General features: G+C 41.8%; 1 protein-coding gene across 3 annotated transcripts in view; it reads right to left on the bottom strand.

Moving 5' to 3' along the window:
• LDAH (lipid droplet associated hydrolase) overlaps positions 1-19150 on the bottom strand; it is a 117635-nt gene extending 98485 nt beyond the window's left edge. The window contains exons 1-2 of one of the 3 annotated variants that reach the window (XM_036380565.1): positions 19024-19150; positions 638-790 (exon numbers count right to left, since the gene is read on the bottom strand). In XM_036380565.1, the coding sequence (XP_036236458.1) occupies positions 638-785 (148 nt within the window). In that variant the 5' untranslated portion in view covers positions 786-790; positions 19024-19150. Of the gene's footprint in view, positions 1-637; positions 791-15658; positions 16054-17834; positions 18037-19023 lie in introns of those variants that run through there. The other 2 variants (XM_036380566.2, XM_036380568.2) reach the window with 2 other exon arrangements.
• Between the last annotated feature and the right edge of the window lie 428 nt (positions 19151-19578).

The following is a 19578-nucleotide window of genomic DNA, read 5'->3' as shown; positions in this document are numbered from 1 at the left end:
TGCTAAGATCAGGATTCCTACAGTTCATTAGTAGACTTCAACAAACTTAGAATTTCTCCATTAATTTTAACATATGCCAAAGGCAAGTTTAGAGCTCTCATTTTAAGACAGCCACATTTAAATATAATTAGGAGCTGTACAATACTCACCGAGTTCAAGAGGGTCAGCAAAAAAAATCATGTGTAAAAATCTAAGTTAAAAAACTTTTCCTATTAAAAAAACCCTAAAACTAAAAGAAACAACTGGATCTAGAATTTTTCCTCAAATACTGTAACTTTCATCTGTCAGTTTGTACACAGCTGACATTGCAGTAACACTTCAAGGTACAAGAGATAAATAGAAGAAGAGCAATGAAAATAAACAAAAGCCCACAATGCTCTCAGTAAACCACCACCACGAAGAAAATGAGTAAGACATCCTAATTTCTAAGTGCTGCCTTCTGGTACTGTTAAAAATAAAGGTAGCAGTAGCAATCGAATGTAACAAAGAAATTTCACCACTGTAGTATTATTGAGTTTTTGGCCATGTGCACGAGCCAGAATTTACCACTTAGATAGTGAGAATTTTGAAAATGAAACTGGACATACCCCTTTCAATCAACAAACTTCTAGACTTAAACACAAAAAAAGACCCTTACCAGGAATAATCATGAACAAGAGCCTGGGTAGATTTTTACTTTCATCTTTTGAGAGGTCTTTCCAGGGCCCGCACTTTAAGACATGGGTGGCAGCTCCACAACAGTAGATAAATTCTTCATGTAAGGGCACTGGCTCTTCTGACCCCATGTTTGCTGTTGAGCAGAATAAGATACTGTTATAACAGGTCAATACTTACAGAGCTGTCTCTTTGTCATTATGCCTTCCCCCAGAATAACTGCAAAAAAACCCAGCCAAACCACCCTTCCCCCAACAGCTGCCATATCCAGTAATCTGAGGCCCAGTTCAGTATTTGATGTTTGAAGGGGCTGGAGAGGGTGATACATGTTGCTACTATATGAGAGAAAGCATCATCTTTCAGTTTCTGTCTCAGAAATACACAATGATGAACTGGACAATAAGCTCTATTCTAGCTTAAAGGCAAATTATTTTAAATTTCTTGTTCATACTTGTCCACTGAGAAGATTAATCTGAAAGCTGTTTGAAGGCAAACAAATGAAAAAATACCAAAAAAAAAACCAGTGCATGAATGTCTTTGCAAGTTCTTTAACTGTCAAAAGCATAGTTAAAAATAACATTAGGTTTTCAACTATTTTTGCTTAGTGAAAAAGGACCATTCATTTTTGAGTACAAGGACACAAAATCTATTTCCTAGTCAGTTTGTGAAATTTCAGGCACATAAACCAAAGCCTGAAAGATCTACAAGGTCTGCTGCACTATTAAGTGGGAGGCACTACCCTCAACTAATAGTCACCAAAAAATTCTCAGTGCTACACAACTTAAAAGGAACAGATCTGACTGAAATTTTAAGTAATGACACTTGACAACATTAGAAAAGTACACTTGAATAAACAATATTTCTTTACTTTCGCAAATGTTAATCTGGGGTTTTGAAAGGTTTAAGGTAAAGAACAATCAATGCAGAAAAGACAGAAAATATTTTGTTTTGAATTAGCAAGTACCACCATGAAAAAACCTGAATATAATACAAACAGAAAACACTTCTGGAGGGAAGGGAGAAGTATTCTTTAATGCTGCCAATTACAGCACAATTCTCTGGATGAAACCTTGTACCCCCATCTGCCCATTTCATCCCAGCATCCCCAAAAAGTTATTTTAATGATTATGCAGACACCTTTACTACTTCATTGTCTGCCATAATATTATCTAACTTGTAGTGACTAAAATGTAAGTAAAGTCAATTTTGCCAAACTATAAAGAGGTACATTTTAATGCATTATCCCTGCTTGTAATTCTTCATTATTTAAAGCTGAAAGAAGCCAAGAACAGTTTCAACAAAGAAATCCAGTTACATCAACAACCACAGTAATCATAAGTTGTCACTCCTTTTCTGAGGTGTTTACAATCTAAGAAGCAAAATTTACTAGTTCTTACCCAAGAAAGTAGGTTTTGGACAAAGTTTCTGATCATGATCACAAACAATAAAATCTGTTGCATATTTTCATTCTGAATTGATTTCACTTAACAAATCTAAATGGAAATCCCATTGACAACTTTTCATTAAAAAGAAGTATTTGCAACATTAAGGTCAGAAGTTAAGCAATGAGAACAGAAAACTCAGCAATACATTTTGGACTGGCACAGGAGGATTTTCAGGTTCACACAGACCTGTTGTTGTAGCTTTGGTCCAGTCTTTAACTTAATTTATAATTTCAAAAACACATAGTGTTGCAGTACCTGAAAAGAAGACTGCACACCAGAGAAGAAGAAATGGTTATTTGAAAAACTGCCTGTCTGAGACAATCCCAAATGGCTTCTTTGTATTAGCTCTATGTAGTGTCTGAGGGATTTTTTATTTATTGTTAAGTCTTAATTTACAACTTTACAGCCTTTGGTAATATAAATGGACAGAAGAGAAAAACAGAGGAAATACAGTGAATATTCTCCCAGAATACTATTCAGACCTGTTTCAAGATGAAATCAATAATAGACAAAAATACCTCTGGATCTCCTTCTCCTTCCTAAATGAAGCTTTGAAGAACAGTATTTCTATTACAGGCATCTATTTTTGGCACAAAATTGCCAATTGCCTGCATTTCCCCTAGAAATATCATAAGACAGTCTATCAATTTCCAAACAGATTTAACAGGCAGAGGTTTCGAGAGATGAGGCTCCTACTGACTCTGTCAGCCCACAGAGAGAGCACAGTTTGTGCCACAGCAGCTCCAAGAATGTTGAGCAGACAGAAGGACAAACTTGACTGGTGGGATTTTCACAAGTTATCATGGAGAAAGGTAACAAGACTCAAAGAGATGCATCGACCTAAGAAATCAGACCTTATTACATCCCAAGAAGTATTTTCTTCCTTCTCTTCAACCCCTGCACATAATTCTGCAACCAAATGTAGGAAAAGTATTACAAGAAATTCAGCTTCTGTCAAGAGAGCTTAATCTAGTGTAAAAATTTCTGTTAGAATATTGAAATATTCGATTCACAGGGCTTTAGCTCCAGATTAACACACCCTTAACGTAGGTGTCTACCAGAAAACAAACTCCTGTTACAGGATACAAAGCCTTAGGTGTCACTACATGAACCGATTAGGGGAAGAATTGTGGGATCAGTTTCTTGGTTGCCACCTCCAGATTAGAAAAATCCTCTCCTGGTTAACAAAGACCATCGTAAAAACATATGAAGACATGCAGGTGCACCTGCAAACCAACACATGTATTTAGGTGTCTCCCTACTGATCCAGAAGCCACCTGCAGTCATTTTTTCAGACAGGAGTACCTGGAAATAGAGTTATCCACAAAAGGGAGATTATCTCTGCTGTAGGACCAATTCTTTTCGTCTTTGGTTCAACTGACTCCAAAGTAAAATGCTGATAGTAAAGCTAAGTGAACTTTGCAAGCATCGTGCTAATTATTTATGCCTCTTTCCTGATAACATATTGGACTTGACATTTAATTTCAAAGATAACTTGGAAATAACAAAATTTGATTGACACTTAAAGAGTGTTCAATAAAAGAGTTATCACAAACTCAGACAAGCACCATGTAATGTAATCAGAGTAATTAAATGGATATCTGGCATATAAACTATTCAATCACAAGACAGGACAAACAGGTTGGTGTACCTATTCTGAAGCAAGATGCTGTAGTGAAACATGCAATGATAACCACAAGGGCAAAGGTAACTTGCATAAAACAATGGTGATACCAAAATAAAGGAGAAAGGACAACTGCAGCAGATTTGACATAAAAGGTTCCACAAAATCGTAAGAGACACACCCCAAGGTGTTCATGGTCAAGGCTACTGTGAGGCCACTCTCTATCCTTTCTGGTAAGTTACAATGACATTGGAAAAAGCTACTCAGGAGAGTGGTGGAATTCCTGGAAGTGTTAAAAAATGTGTAGATGTGGCCCTTGGGGACATGGTTTAGTGATGAACATTGAAGTGCTGGCTTAACAGTCAGACTCTATGATCTTAGAGCTCTTTTTCAACCTTAACAATTCTATGATTGGAAACCATGCCTGGAAACTGAAAAAAAGAGGCAACCACCATGGTTAGAGTGTCCAGGGAGCTCTAGGCCAGTCAACCTCATCTCAGTTCACAAAAAGTTATAAAAAAATAAAATAATAAATCCCACTCGAAGTTGTACCCAAGAACATGAAACAAGCATTAATGTACCAATGATTTCTTTCAAGGATGAGTATTGGGCAATAATGTCCAATGTCTCCACTGAACACAGGACAGGAGCCACTCTCAGAAGGGTCCTGCAAAATGTCTGGGGGAGGAGGACAAACCAACTGAAACACTGGAGGGCAAGGCTGCTATCCAAATGGATCCTGACAGGCTGAAAAGGTGGGAACTACATGACAGCCAAGGGCAAATAGAAAGTCCTACACCAAGAGTTCAGCAACCCAATGCAGCAACACAGACTAGGGGCTCAAAAGCTAGGAAGTGGCTTTCCAAAAAAAGACACAAATTATTAGAAAGCTGAAAATGAGCCAGTAATGAGCCCCTGTAACCATCAAGCTTGAGTGTATACAAGGCTGCACAAGGAATAGCCTGCAATCTTGGAATGTTTGTATCTCCTGCTGCTTGGCATTGGAAAGACTGCATCTGGAGAACTGTGTCTAGTTTTGTACTCCTCAGACAAGCAAGACATCAGTGTACTAGAGAAAGCCAATTAGATTATATGGATGCTGAAGCATGTGATGTATGTCCAAAGGACAAGGAAAAATAGTCAAAAGTTGCAGTGAAGGAAATTCCAATAATAAAGGTTTCCCCTACATGCACAATTAGGACTATCAAATAATGCAAGTTGCCCTGAAAGGCAGGACAGTCCCCAAATGGACAATGCTTTCAGCAACGTGACCTGCTTTGACCTTTTTGAGAAAGGACCTGGACTACATGTTAGGGATAACCTACAAAGTTGGATGCATGTAAATTTGTGAGACTGGACTAGATACACCATAAAATGTCAATTGCAAGGATGCTGTTTATCAAAAACCACTGTAAATCAGTGGAGGTCTTGATGGTCAAGGATGAAAAGATATTTAAAGTCACGGCCATTTTCCAGCAGAAAAGGCAAGAAAGAGCACCCAAGGCACTATAGGCAGTTCTGGCTCAGCTGACTCCACAGGAAAAAGTCACAGGAGCATGTATTGTGTAAGTTCCTCTGATCACATAAAGGAAGAGATGTTAATCAGAAAAAGAGACCAGTCTGCCACGAGCAAACGATGCTAAGCAATGCAACTGCCCTTAATTATAAAATACCTGGCCACAAGAATGAAAGAAAATATGTAAATGTAATGCACACTGCGTTATTAAGAATTTTGACACTGTCTCCCACTGCATTCTCTTTTCTAGGCCAAGGAAATGCAGGCTGAATAAACTGACTTGCATATTTTGAGAAGTAACTGAACAAGCTTAAAAGATAATCAACAACTGTCTGTCAGCTGTCAAGTAATCTTGGGTCAATACTGGCACCTACAAAACTCAGGATTTTCATCAGAAACATACCTCCAACACTGAGCCCAGCTCTGTTCAAGCCCCTCACATCAAGAACACAAGAAAACTTGGGAGGGTCAAGTAAATAACTAGGCTAGAGGAAAAGCTTTATGAACTGTGCTTTTTCAGTCTCCCATGCTGCAATCAAATAGCAACCTAGAGCCATTTGAAGGAGATCGGCAAAAGCAACATAGCCAAAGCTTTCTTTGCAATGGAAGATGGTAAAACAAGAGACAACAGCCACAAGTTGTGTCTTGACACTCCAAGGCATCATAAAAAACTGGTTGCTAAGAACGCAATGGATGATCGCTAGCAAGGCAGCGGAATGTTTCTTGGAGGTTTTTAAGACTCAGCTGGACAAAATGGTACTTTTGATCTCAGCAGAAGGATGGACTAAGTTTTCTCCAGAGTTTTCCACAAATCAACAGTTTACAATTCTTATGGTCCTAAAACAGCAGAAAAAAAATAAAGCAGGAGATAAAACAAGGATCTCAAACAAGTTTTCTAGTACCATAGTAAATGCAGAGTTTCATGAACATAGTCCATGACAATAACTAAGTATTTAGGTCAGAGAAAAGTAATCTAAATGAGACCAGTTCCCCAAAAATATAGGAAACTAAAGTAGATGTATTCTATTGATTAACTGTATCAGGTTAAATAAAAAAGAAACCCTGCCCTAATACGTGATTTTATGTGACTGAATTCAACACTAGAATGTAAAAGAATAACTGGAAAAATAGCAAGATTCCTTCAGCTGCCTTCTACACAAAGGCTCTGACAATTTCTACGTTACTCCCACAGGAGAATCATCTAGACCTGACATAAGCTCTTTGATCTGCAGACTGGAACCTACAGGCTCATAGCTAGGAACTAGAAAGGGACAGAGTGACCTGGTAAGAAAACTGCAAAGAGGAACAAGGGAAGTGGGGATTTCATGATGTGAGAGATGAGCTATGACATGACACACGATGCCCAGATCTCATCAAAGATTTATCTGGACAAACAACAAACAATGGATGCCAGATTTTCTCAGGGAAAACAATAAACACAGGCCAAAGACTTTGCAAGCTGTTGTGACAGCAGTCACAAATCTTGACCAATTCTCTGTAAGAAAAGCAGCAGCAGCCAGTAGCACATAAAAATGAAACATTTCTTCATTGTACTTTCCAGCACAATTCTCTGTCAAAGTTGTATACAAGTCCCTTTCACACTAGCTCTGAATTAGTAAATAAAACTGTTAGGCATTATTTGTAAAAATGAAAAAGCTAAAAAATTTACACTGCAGACACATCAATCGAAGCAACATAGTTAAACAAAATAACACTGCTTTCCTCTAAAACCAGTGAAGCAATTAGGAAGCCTTGTTTTTAGTGATCACTTGATGAGCTTGCAATACAATGCCTTCACTTTGTTTTGTTCCTGTGTCATTCCCCCATGCCACTCCCTCGAGGAGTAAAACTGCTGGAAGAATTTCACTGAAGACTGTATAAAAATATCAGTGACACGTGGAAATGGGGCACAGATTACTCATGTTTAGGGTTGTAATGATAAAAAGCTGAAGTGCAAAATGAAAACTGGTATCACTTCTCAAGCCTGAAAGTAGTTCATAGACAACATATGGGGTACTATGCAAAGACTTAAAGAAGGAGAAACTTAGTTTAAAAACTGGATCTACCTGCAAGACCTTGTAATATGATATTACCATTAATAATCTTGTAGCAATGACCAAGAAAGTGTGCACAGTCCCAGAGTTAGAGATGCAGGGAAAATAGCTTCTGGGTATTCATTTTGTACCAGACAAGGTGCACATGTCACTGCCAAACATTATAAAAGCAATTATCGAGACAGCTATTCATCAAAGCAGGACAGGACTCACAAACCAAAAAATTGTTAGCTTGGAAAGATCCATTTGAGGACTCAAATCAGGAACAGATGGATTCCCCACCAACCTTATTCCAAAAAGGTGCTTTGCTCTGAAATAATTTGAAAGAGTTTTGGAGTTAGAGAATCAAGAAATCGGAAAACATTTTCAGATCCCACAATGATACATTGGTGTGGCACAAAATTATTCAACAGATAAGATGATCAAAACCCTGGGAAAATGGATCAGGAAGTACTCTTGGCCTTGACTTCCTTGCTACTCTCAAGAAGGTGAAAAAGCAAATGAAAGACTTCCATGGGGATCAGGCACACTTATGAACCTTTATGAAGCCTTTATGAAAGCAGCCATGCCTCTGAAAGCATCAACTGGTGGTCCACAGCACTTAACACTCAGCAAGCAGGTATGTTTCACTATGGCTCTGGCAACAACACTCTTAAGTTTGATGCCTGGTCTCTTTCTCTTTTGGCAATCACAGACCTTCAGCTTAACAAAGGTCACAAAACTCCAGTTATGCTTGCCCAGTGCTCCAAGAGCAGAGTCCATGTCCTTTGTTACCAGCTAGATCAAAGCTCCTCCATTTGCCATCAGAATTAAACACTTGGTTAGAAACACAGAACACTGGACTGAGAGTGAGCATGGAGGAATCCCTGAGAAGTTACCCTGGTGTGGCCAAGGGTCCCTGAGGCTTCACACAATACCAGACACCACAAATGTATCCAAAAGAATAAGACATGACTTTCTAAAAGTGGAGTATGTTTTATCAAACACATTTCAGGATACAGTGGAAGAGGTCCTTCATATCATGACTCGCTATTCTATTTAATCACAACAAGATGGTAACTTTCACTTTTTCAAAAACAAACTGGTTGTGAACTGTTGAGAGCTACCAACATGAAAATGACCCCAAATGAGTAAACGTTTTTTGTCTTGGTTTGTTTTTTCTTAAAGTAACTTCATAAGCAAAATCAAGGTTGGGAATCCCACAGATTACAAGAAAGTGGTAGCTATTCTCCCAGCAAATTCCCAATTTCCCAGTCAATGCACAGGCCTGATGATAACACTAAGAATGTCCATGACCTAAAATGAAATGAGCAAGAAAGCTGCTGCTTAAAGAAACAAATCTACTCTAGGAAGTAATGATAGTTTCATTTGCATGAAAGCAAAGAGGATGCTTCATTTGGTGTAGTATGAAGCATTTTCCAGAACAGAAAGTGGGATTTTGGGAAACCTTTTCGTCTCAAAGGAAGAAAAAGCTGCTCATTTGTACACACTATTGAAATTTACTGGTGAAATAAAACAACTTTTAAAGATCTCTTTCCCTCCAAATACTGCATTAAAGTACTGGATCCAGAGAAAAAACAGGGCTTTTAAAGCTGAAATCTCACAGGGGAATAAACAGAAGGTAGTAGGCATGAATAACATGTAGGTATAATAAATATACTTTATATTCTGAGACTAAACTGCAATGTCAGCAAAAAACCTCAGTCAAATAGAGTATCTACGTGAAAGAACATAAAAAGCTGCTGCTGAAGTACAATGTCTACATGGTAAGAAAGGTTTCCAGGGAAAAAACAAAACTATGCCAGTATAATAAAGCCTCTATTCTGGCCTTATTATCAAGCAGTGCAAGATAGCCCGGGAGCGCAGTCCTCAGGGAGGCAGGGTGCCCAAAAGCTAGGCTAGCTCGAGGCCGATCGCCACAGGCTAACCCCCTTAGCAAGCTCGGTGATTATCAGCTCTTTAGTGATTGCAAGCTCTCTTAGGATCTCAGCTCTTGCTTGCTAGGGTAGGTAGCCCTTGGCTTGAGGCTGCAGCAGACGGCGAGAGAGAAGGGAGCGCCTTGGGGTTCCACAGCGATGTTTATTGGGGCAGTCTGTGAAGGGTCCCAGCGACAGCTCTTCTTCTGTCGAATGGGCTAAAGTAGGCCCCTTTTATAGGGTTAAGGGGAATCCAGACTTGACCAATAGTAAGGGTTAAGTAACATAGCCTATAGGGTTACAGAGATAAGCTTTGGGGCGGGGGTCAGGGAGACAGGAACTTACGTTGCTGTCTCAGCAGTTCCTATTGTTCGATTCTCCATGGGGCCTTAGCCAGGTCCATGGGATTTACTACAACTCCACTTTCTGTTTTTAGAAAAAAAGCGTTCGCTATAGTTCTTTTGAAACAGTGAACGAGGCATGAGAACATAGCTAACACAATAACAACTACAAGGAGAATCCACAACATTCCCTTAACCAAAGATGCAATCCATCCTGTTAATCCCCATTGCCTGAAAAGTTCATTGACCCAGTCTGGGATTCTCTCTACTTTCAAGTCCTTCACGAGATCTTTCAGTTTCTGGATGTTCGCATGGATGGATTCCGAGCGTGAAGAGAGGTTGAAGCCGCACATCCCTTTGAAGTCTTCACAGCCATGTCCATGGGCAAGCAGCAGGAAGTTGATTGCTGCTCAGTTTTGGAGAGAAGCCTGTCTTGTGGTCTCTTCTTCCTTTAAGAGATCACTCAGGGCTGCAGATGTAGCGTTAGCTTGTTTACTGAGCCAGCACCCAAGGTGATTGATTTCACTGAGGGCTTTAGCTGCAGCTACCCAGGGTAAGAACAGGGAGACAGCAATCTTTTTTGGTCTGTTCCAATTGTATAATTTAGGATCACATTTTCATCAAATTCCGTGTAGGACCTTTTTTAGCTTTTGATTTGCTTTCTTTTTTCCAATTATGTAACAGGGTGATGTTTGGAGTAAGGGTAGAAAGTTTTCCAAGGGTACAGGGACCTCCCTGGAGTCCGGAGGGGATCCCCGCCCATACTCTGTCACCACAGATGAGAAACATTCCCTTGGGTAATACTTTGGGATGGAGAGAGGACACAGAAATCCCACGAGCCGTGTAATTGCACCAATCGTGAGAGTTATTGGTGATATCTCTTTTCGATATGTGTTTTTGTTCTGGTCAATTTCTGGCCAATTGTTTTTTGGACGTCTAAAGTAAAATTTGACACAATATGTGGCCTTGGAGGACCCCAACAGATCTAATTCTTGGGGTTCCTCTTGAGCATCGGGCAAAATTTTTGTCCACTCATCCCAAGTATCAGCCAGATTGGGTCTCTTACCTGTAGTGTGGAGGAGCTCTGAATTATAGACAGGCCAGTCATCTGCTACAAGGGGAATTCCTACTGTGTGGAAAGTGTAAAGTGGGTTATCAATGCTTCCCATGGACAAGCATATGTTGTCCTGTTTTAATGTTTTTCTAGGGTTACCCAAACATTATGGCTAGGCTGTGGGCTAATCCAGCCAAAGGCACTCAGTACAGTGAAGAACATCCAGGCAGCAGTGAGGACAGCACCAACAGAGATATTTTTCATCTTTGGGCGGGAATAGGGCTTCTGATAGGGAATATAAGCAGAATTTGTTATCTTTATGATGAGAGGGATTTCTCCCTTGTTCTTTTCTCTGTTCCCCTCCTCCCCCCCTTTTTTTTAAATTTCCAAGCTACACTAAGGGAGGGGGAGTGGGTAGAAGGCTAAGGGGTTTTAAAAGGTTAGAAAGAGGGAATAATAGGGTTTTTTTGAAATACAAAAAAGGGTAACAACACATAATTCAGAGAACACTTTTGTGTTAAGACTATCTAACATCTGCTTGATGCAGCAGAATGTTATTTAGTTTTCAATTTTGTCTGCTGTCTTGTGATGGGGCGGTCTGTTCTTGTGTTTGTGGGTATTCGGCGACGTCTTCATCTCCAGGCAGAGCTGGTTTGGTTTTGAGGTGGTCTTGTGTTTGCCTCAGGAGAGTTCTTGTCCATGTTTGCAGGAGTAGTGTTCGCAGTGCCTAGGTATGGTTTTATGTTTTTTCCTGGGTACCACCTCGGACCCGATGGTAGTGGCACACACGCATATCCTCTACCCCAGGTAATCAACTGGTAAGGCCCAGAAATTTGGTGTGTTTCAGGGTCCTTCACGAGCACAGGTGGTTTCTCAGTGAGCTTTGCTTGGGTGGTATTTGCAAAGTGGCGAAGTATTGGGGGGTCAGGCTCTGATGCTGTGCAGTTCAGGAAGTTGATGACATAGAGAGCCTTGCAAAGTCTTTCCACTAGAGATATGATTCTCGTGTCTCTGTCCTGTTGATCAAGGACTCTTTTGAGGGTTTGATGTGTCCCTTCCACGATGGATTGTCCTGTGGGGTTTGCAGGTATGCTGGTCTTGTGTGCTATGCCCCATTCATTGAAGAACTCCTTTAACTTGCAGGAGGTATAGGCAGGTCCATTATCTCTTTTAATCTCCTTTGGTACTCCCAGGGCAGGAAAGGCGAGGAGAAAGTGTTTTATTGTGTGCAGTGTATTTTCTCCTGGATGTGATGATGCAAATACTGCTCCCGAAAACGCATTGACTGATACATGCACATATTTTGACCTTCCAAAAGGTGCGAAGTGAGTTACATCTGTCTGCCACAGCTGGCAGCTATTCAGACCTCGGGGATTGACTCCCGTCCCCATAGATGGTATCTGATAGTTTTGACAGTTCGGACATGCAGCAACAATAGCCTTTGCCTGATCCTTTGAGAGCTTGAACATTCTCATGAGGGCAGGTACGTTTTGATGAAAAAACGCGTGTGACAACTTTGCCTGGGCAAAGATGTTAGGAACATTTAGCAGTTTCTGCTGCCATTGCTAATGCAGCCGCTCTTCTGTTACCTTCTGCAACAAAACCTGGGAGGTCTGTGTGTGACTTCACATGCATTATATGGTAAGGTTGCTTTCTGTGGGAGATCAGGTGTATCAATTTAGAGAGCAGTTGGTACAACTTTGGATTGGAAACCTCTTTGAGAAGAGCATGTTCTGCTCTCATAGCTATCCCAGCAACATAAGCTGAATCTGTGACCAGATTGAAAGGTTCGTTTTTAGATTTTTCAAAGGCTCTGACAACAGCTGCTAATTCTGCGATCTGTGGAGATCCCTCCACTATTTGTATGTCAGATTCCCAATTTTGTGCTTGGGGGTCTTTCCATGTAATCACTGACTTGTGGGAAGACCCTGAGCCATCTGTAAAGAGGGTTAGAGCTTTGAGAGGTTTTCTACTTTGGATTCGTTTTGGAATCAAATGGAAGGTTACATCAGGGTTAAAAAGTTTGTGTTTTGGGATCTTAACTGAAGTTTGGCCCGTATAGCTATCTAGGGCAAACTGGAGGCTCTCATTGGTCTGGAGCAAATCCTCAAAGTCTGTGAGGGTTAGTGGCAAGTATATGCATGCAAACTCACACCCTGAAAGAGAGCGGGGGCAAGTCCTAGTCTTTTTTATTAAATGTGCTATGACCTCCTGGTAGGTGGTAAGTGTCTTTGTAGGCTGGCTATTTGTAAAAATCCATTCCAATATCAACAAAGGGCCTCGAAGCAGGGAGTCCATGGAATCCAGGTGCTTTTTCCAGGATGATGAACTGGAAAGGCAGACTGGGCTCGAAGCAATGGGCTTTGTGTGAAGACAGGGCTTCCTGGACTTTGGTGATGGCACCTCTGACTTCTTCTATGAGAGTGTAGGGAGAGTCCAGGTCCCTAGTCCCACGAAGAAGATTGAACAGGGGAGCAAGGCCCTCTGTTGTAATTCCTAGCAGTGGACTTACCCAGTTGATGGATCTGCACAGGCTGTGTAAGTCCCTCAGGGTTTTTGAGTCATTATTTATGGTGAACTGCTGGGATATGATGGTCCTTTCCCAGATCTGGACTCCAAGGTAAGGCCATGGGTTGGTGTACTGTATTTTATCCTCATGAACCTCCATTCCTGCCTTTTCTATGGTTTCAATAGTCTTTTTAACTGTTTTGTCCAAGTAAGCTTTATCTGAAGCACACACCAGGATATCATCCATGTAATGGTGGATGATAGCATCTGGAAATAATTTCCGAACGGGAGACAGGATGTGAGCCACGTACCACTGGCAAATAGTGGGCGAGTTTTTTAGGCCTTGAGGAAGATAACACCAATGATATCTTTTGAGCAGAGCCTCTTTGTTTAGAGAGGGAACGGAGAAAGCAAACCGTGGAGCATCCTCAGGGTGCAGAGGAATGCTGAAGAAACAGTCCTTAAAGTCTATGATAGCAAGTGTCCAGTCTCTAGGCAGCATCGATGGGGAGGGCAGGCCAGGCTGGAGGGGGCCCATGTCCTCGTTCACCTCGTTGATTCTGCCACGGTCCTGGAGGAGCCTCCACCTGTTTGTCCCAGGCTTTGGTAGAACAAAGACTGGAGAGTTCCAAGGGCTGTCGGACTCCACTATGTGGCCTTTTGCGAGCTGTTCTTCCATGAGGGTGTTTAGGGTGCACAGCTTGGCTTTATTGAGGGGCCGCCGTTCAATCCAAATTGGCTTGTGGCGTTTCCAGGTGAGACGAGGTGTATCTGGCAGCGCACATGCCTCAGTGGCTCTGATTAGAAATCCTGAGTGGGAATACGTAGGGAAGCTCCCCACAGGGATAGAACATCTCTGCCCCAAAGGGTGATGGGGGCCCTTATCACAAATGGGCGGATGGTTGCCAGCTTGCCTTCAGGGCCTTCAACGAGGATGTTGTTCTTGCTTCTCATGGATACTGTAGCTCTGCCTTATGGAACTCATGTTGCTGTCTCAGCAGTTCCTATTGTTCGATTCTCCATGGGGCCTTAGCCAGCTCCGTGGGATTTACTACATGCCAGGTCTCTTCTGACCAACAAATTTCAAAGACAGTAGACTCATGTCAAGAGTATCTTGTAAATAAACTTTCCCAGAAAGTCAAAGGGAGAATAAATCACTTTGGAATGGATAGCATGAAAAAATTGTCACAAATATAGTAAAGTTTGCAAAGTATGCAACTTGTTTATTAGAATTGCGTTGATCATCAGTATTTTGGGAGGCAGTGGGCAAAACTGAAATGCAACACCACGATTACAGACTGGGTTAAAACTTGTGTGAAGTTAGAGGTGGGAATGTTATACTTCATGAACAAGAACCCATCATGCTTATGTTTGGATGTAGAAGAAACATCCCTGACCTCTAAACTTCAGCACAAATCACCATACAAACCAAAGCATGTTCAAAAGTGAACAGTTATGTGAATTATGGGAAGAAGACATGGCCTTTTACAGGGTATTGCTTCAAAGGAGAGAGAGAAATATCAAAATATGTGGGAAAAAAAAAAAGAGTGAAGGAACAGGTTATCAAGGACACATGGACAAGAAGAAACTGAAAACAGCATTGAGAGAGAGGAAACATTCATGCAAATAAGCCTGCTTGTGGTCTAAGAGTTTGGGAAAAAAAACACTTGCCCACTAAAAAAAGATGATGCTTTTTCACCATGTGGTTCCTACTATTCCTAGGGAAAATGAGAACTTTTCAAAAGAAAAAAAAAATGCCAAAAAACTATTTGGCTCTTCAACCATATATTTTATGCTCATATTTTTTCTCCTACATCGAAAGAACTACAGGTCCCACATTTCTGTTGGACAGATGTTTAAGTAATACAGGTAACCTGCCTAAGATTCAATGAAACATAAAAATGCAGCAATATAAAGTAACAGCAACCTACGTATTCACTGACACTACAGCTCTCAGAAGTTAAGCATTTGAAGAAACATCCATCTTTCAGCAGCAATAATAACAGGCAAAAGCAGAAAAAAGCAAATCTCTTTCACCTTACGTTTGATAACTCCTTTTCCTCCTCCTATCAGAATAAGATTCACCACTTCATGGAGAGCACTACCCTTTCTTTTGTCTTGTCACGTAATGCAAAGTTCAAAGAGCATAATGAATACTAGCAAGAAGCAAATATCAAATTTTTAAAAAAAAGTCCACAAGTTCAATTTAAAAAAAAAAAGTCCACAAGTAGCATCACACTACCCTTGATCTGGCTTCCCCCATCCTTTCCTACGCTGTTCAGGATAAATCTTCCCACAGAACTATCCCTTATTTCTTTGTTTCTTCCATATTCCCATGTTAGTTATTCTCCTTTAACCAAAAATATGCTCCAAATTCTAAACACCTTTTTCTTCTCATTTTATTATTTCAACTTGTGTATGTTCTTATATCAACTGTTTATCCCACCTTCAGCTTAGTTCTCCAGCTGCTGCTGGTTTTCTTGCTTTCTAATGAAGACAAACAAGAATTAGTCAAAATCCCATCAACTCACAGTAGACCAACTTACTAGTCACAGCTGCATTCTCAGTAACCTCTCAACCCGTGCTTGCTGCTTACCACCTCCTCATGTTTCCTGCAGCAGCTGTACATTCTGATACTCATCCACTCACCCAAACAGGTTAGGAAGGCACTGCAAGCAGAGACATGAAAGCAAACTATACAGAGCTCTGTGCAAAGGACACAGAAGTCAAACAGGAGAAGCAACGATCAGAAGACATGAGTAACAGCAGCATTAGATCCCTTTCCAAGTCACTACAGCAATATAACTGTCTGTACTACTGATGTGAGGCCTGGAGTCCGAGTCCTTCCCAGTAAGAAGCACTGGCTCTGCTCATCAGGAGAGCAGGACAGGGAATTGAACAGCCAGGCTGGACACAGTGGTGCAGGAGCCAGAAGGTTTCTCCAGAACCAGTGCTGCAGGAAGGCCCACACATCCCAGAGCTCGGACATACAGACCTACAGTCCCAGTCACAAGAGGATCCAAAGACAATTCACCATGCTGGGAAAACTGCAGCTTGCTCCTCACCACACCAGTAACCCCTGAAATTATTACAGCATTTTGCACAAGAGCCCAGCTCCTCCCATCAAGATAACTCTGCTAAATCCTGATAACTCATGATTTTGAACAAATACATACAAGAACAAAGCCTGTACTCATCACAGCTTCAAATAAAAATCTAATTATCACCTGAAACTCATTCCAAATCTCAGACTCTGCGAAAAGTCTGTATGGCAAGTGCTTTGGTTTCTTTTTTAAACTAAAGATTTGAATAAATAATTGGTCTAAACAAAAGACAATGGGAACAGAATCTAAACAGAAGCTAGAGATGAGATGGAAAAAGGAAAGAACCAAGTGAACAGCGTGGTAGCAGCAGGAGGAAGCAAAAATACTCAAGAAAGAAACAAGGATAATGATGAGAGAAATCCTGCCAAACCTGAAGTTGTAGCATCGCTGGTTAGACATTGTTCTGGCACATCAGGATTACCTAACATATGGTAACAAGGTGCTGTCACACTACATGAGGTGGTTGTGCAACCCCAGTGAGCTAAACAAGCAGTTCTCATTCATTTCACCAGTGATTATGTACTCAGGCTCGTATTCAGTGTGAAAACTGCCATTTGTTTCACACTTAATTGTTCTTTAAGCTCAGACATTTCATATTACATGGTTTTTTTCCTATTATGAATATTTTTTTACCAGAATAATTTACTTCCCCCAGTATAAGTTGTTTACAAGCCTCACAAGACATCTAAATGTCATCATTCAACATGTAAACTGGAATCCAATGTTGTCAAACATTGCAGTGTCAACACAGCAGTTTGTCAGTTGCAGAAAAAACAGTCACATTGCTATTAAGAGTATGCCTGAATTAAGTAAGGGAAAACTACCTGTCCTTCATGTCCTGCAAACATGTTTTCTGTACAAATGCATACATAGCATGCTCTAAAGCTGAAACCTTGAAATTCTGATTCTAATACTCAATAAAAATAAGCTAGACATCATCCAAAACTGGAACCACCCCTTTTTCCAGACAAGGTGCCCTCATTACAACAAACCACAAGAATAGGAAAATAAAGTTTCATTTAAAAGAAATCAAAGCTATCAACTAAAAACAAACAAAAAACAGCACTGAAAACAATACAATTAGGAAGCTGTAGGGTAAATCTTGTCAAATTTACTGACAAGTTCTTTGGCTTGGCCAGTCATACTGGAAATTTTGTTTTACCATTACTCATACACAATTTATTGTAATTGTCCTTGTGAATCAAATGAAATAGATAATGCTATGTAGAAGTAGCAGGAAGTGTGTCAAAAACTAACACATGTTAGTGAGTTAGTGGATTTCTGGCCCACAGAAGTACTTGAGGCTGGATGTTTGGAAAACCAGAGCTACCTATGAGTCAAAGGCAAGGATGCGTTGATGGGGAAATCCACAGTGGCTCTTTAAGACCTCAGCACATCTCTTCCAGAAAGTTCCTGGACTGCACCTTATTGCAAGTTGAATGGATACTCAGAGTATCTGAACTACATAAGGAAGAACCATACATGCTTGCCTGTCTCACAGGCATTGGCTTAGTGTACTGTCCAAGATTCATAAAAAATCACTGACTTTGACTGCTTTGATATAAACCTTGTAGTAATTCCATGATGGAAGGTATAAAGTCTTAGTGTCGCCGCTTACCCAGGCACGTAAACGTGTGACCACTTCCCTCATTGACATCATAAGCAAATGTCACAAGAAAATAGGAAGCTGTAGTAATCACAATTAGTAACTGAAGGCTTCAGTCTCTGAGGCACGTGGAATACAGATTCATATCCAGATTCTGACACAGACCCATGCGGATGGACTCTCAGGCCTTAACTGGGCACCATAAGGTCCCAGAGGGCCAGGAGTATTCAACACCTAAAAAAATAAGAGTCTGCATCACTCAAGTCATTCAAGGCTTTATTATTATAGCTAAGTCTCAAGAAAATAAGCTGTTTCTAAATTTTTGCAATGCAAAAAAAACTTACCACTAAGAAAGCTCTCAACAACTGTCATGCCTCAAATAGCCCTTCATCATTATCCTAATTTCTTTCACTGCACATTTCCATTCCAGCATTTACTTGTTTCCTGAACCTGCTGCTCACCCTGTCTGGCACAGGCACCTCTTCTCCTATGTAGTAAATACAGGCATGAAGGTGGGTGATGACAGGGATGACGCCCCAGAACCAGCAGTGACAGCAAACCTGGCAGACAGCAGGTTTGGAAAGAGGGCCTGAGCCTGCAGGACGCCCTGCTTTTCTGAACCAGTACCTCCATTAAAATACACCTCTTTCCACTTAAAAAAATCTCATCTCACTTCTAGCTTTTAAGAATTTGTAATCTTATTTTCCTCTTTTCCTATTTATAGGCCCTTCAGATCACAGACTTTTCCCTCGTTTCTTGTTTTATAACACGCCACCAAGATAACAAGCATCACTCAGCTCTGAGAGATGCTTCACAGGAACAAGCGCTAACACACAGAAAAAACACCACAAAGAGCATCACCTCAGTTATTTTCTGGCAAAGGAGACACCACTTAGGACTCGTTTCATGAAATCTCCTCCATGACAAAACAAGTCAAGGGAGCACGCACGAAGCGTTTCTTTCGGCATGGGATGTGTCAGTCCATCGTCAAGCACACGCCTAGAGATCACCAGTTATTCGCTGCAACGGGTCCGTAATAGAGCTGACACCCGACACAGCTGGGCTGGCGGCACCTCCCTGCTGGGCGAAGCTGCGGGTCAGCCCCGCACGGCGGCGGGGGGGGACGGCCCGCGGGCTCGGGGCGGCTCTCGGCCCCGGCACAGGGACGGGGGAGGCAGGGCAGGGCCGCTGCGACACTCACCTTCCCCGTTGGCAGGCTCCCCGGCTCCCGGCACGGCGGCGGCCGGCGCTGTCTCTGCCGACACCGGGCGGAAGCAGCGGGCGAGGAGGGGCCAGGCCGCTCCTTCCGCCGGGACCGCGGGGCGCGCTGAGGGCGGGCCCGACCCGCCCCCCGCCGCCCGCGCCGTGAGGGCGGTGGCCACGACCCCCCTGAGGGAGGGGACCAGCCTTACTACCCAGCCCTTCCGACCCTGCCCTTCCTAGCCAGCCGTGCTCACCTGGGCTCCGGCGCCCGCCACCCGCTTGGGAATGGCAGGAGCAAGAGGGGAGGTCATCCCGGGACGCGCGTCTCGGGGGTTTCCTCCTGCCTGTCATTCACTCTTTCTCACAGGTCACGGTTTCTTTGGGAATTCTGGCAAAGGAGAAAATGAATAGGTAGTTTTGAAAGAGCAAAATGAGCTGGGGTGACTAAAAAATGGCAGAGAAGGGGGTAGCGAAGTGCAGGCTTATCCTTCGGTATATTTGAAGGCTGGAATTGTAGAATCACCAAGGTGGAATAATCCAGTCCAACCATCAG

The sequence above is a fragment of the Molothrus ater genome, chromosome 3, assembly GCF_012460135.2.
Source record: "Molothrus ater isolate BHLD 08-10-18 breed brown headed cowbird chromosome 3, BPBGC_Mater_1.1, whole genome shotgun sequence".
Taxonomy (NCBI): domain Eukaryota; kingdom Metazoa; phylum Chordata; class Aves; order Passeriformes; family Icteridae; genus Molothrus; species Molothrus ater.
Note: the sequence above shows the minus strand (reverse complement) of the source record. Positions and strands in the feature narration are given on the sequence as shown.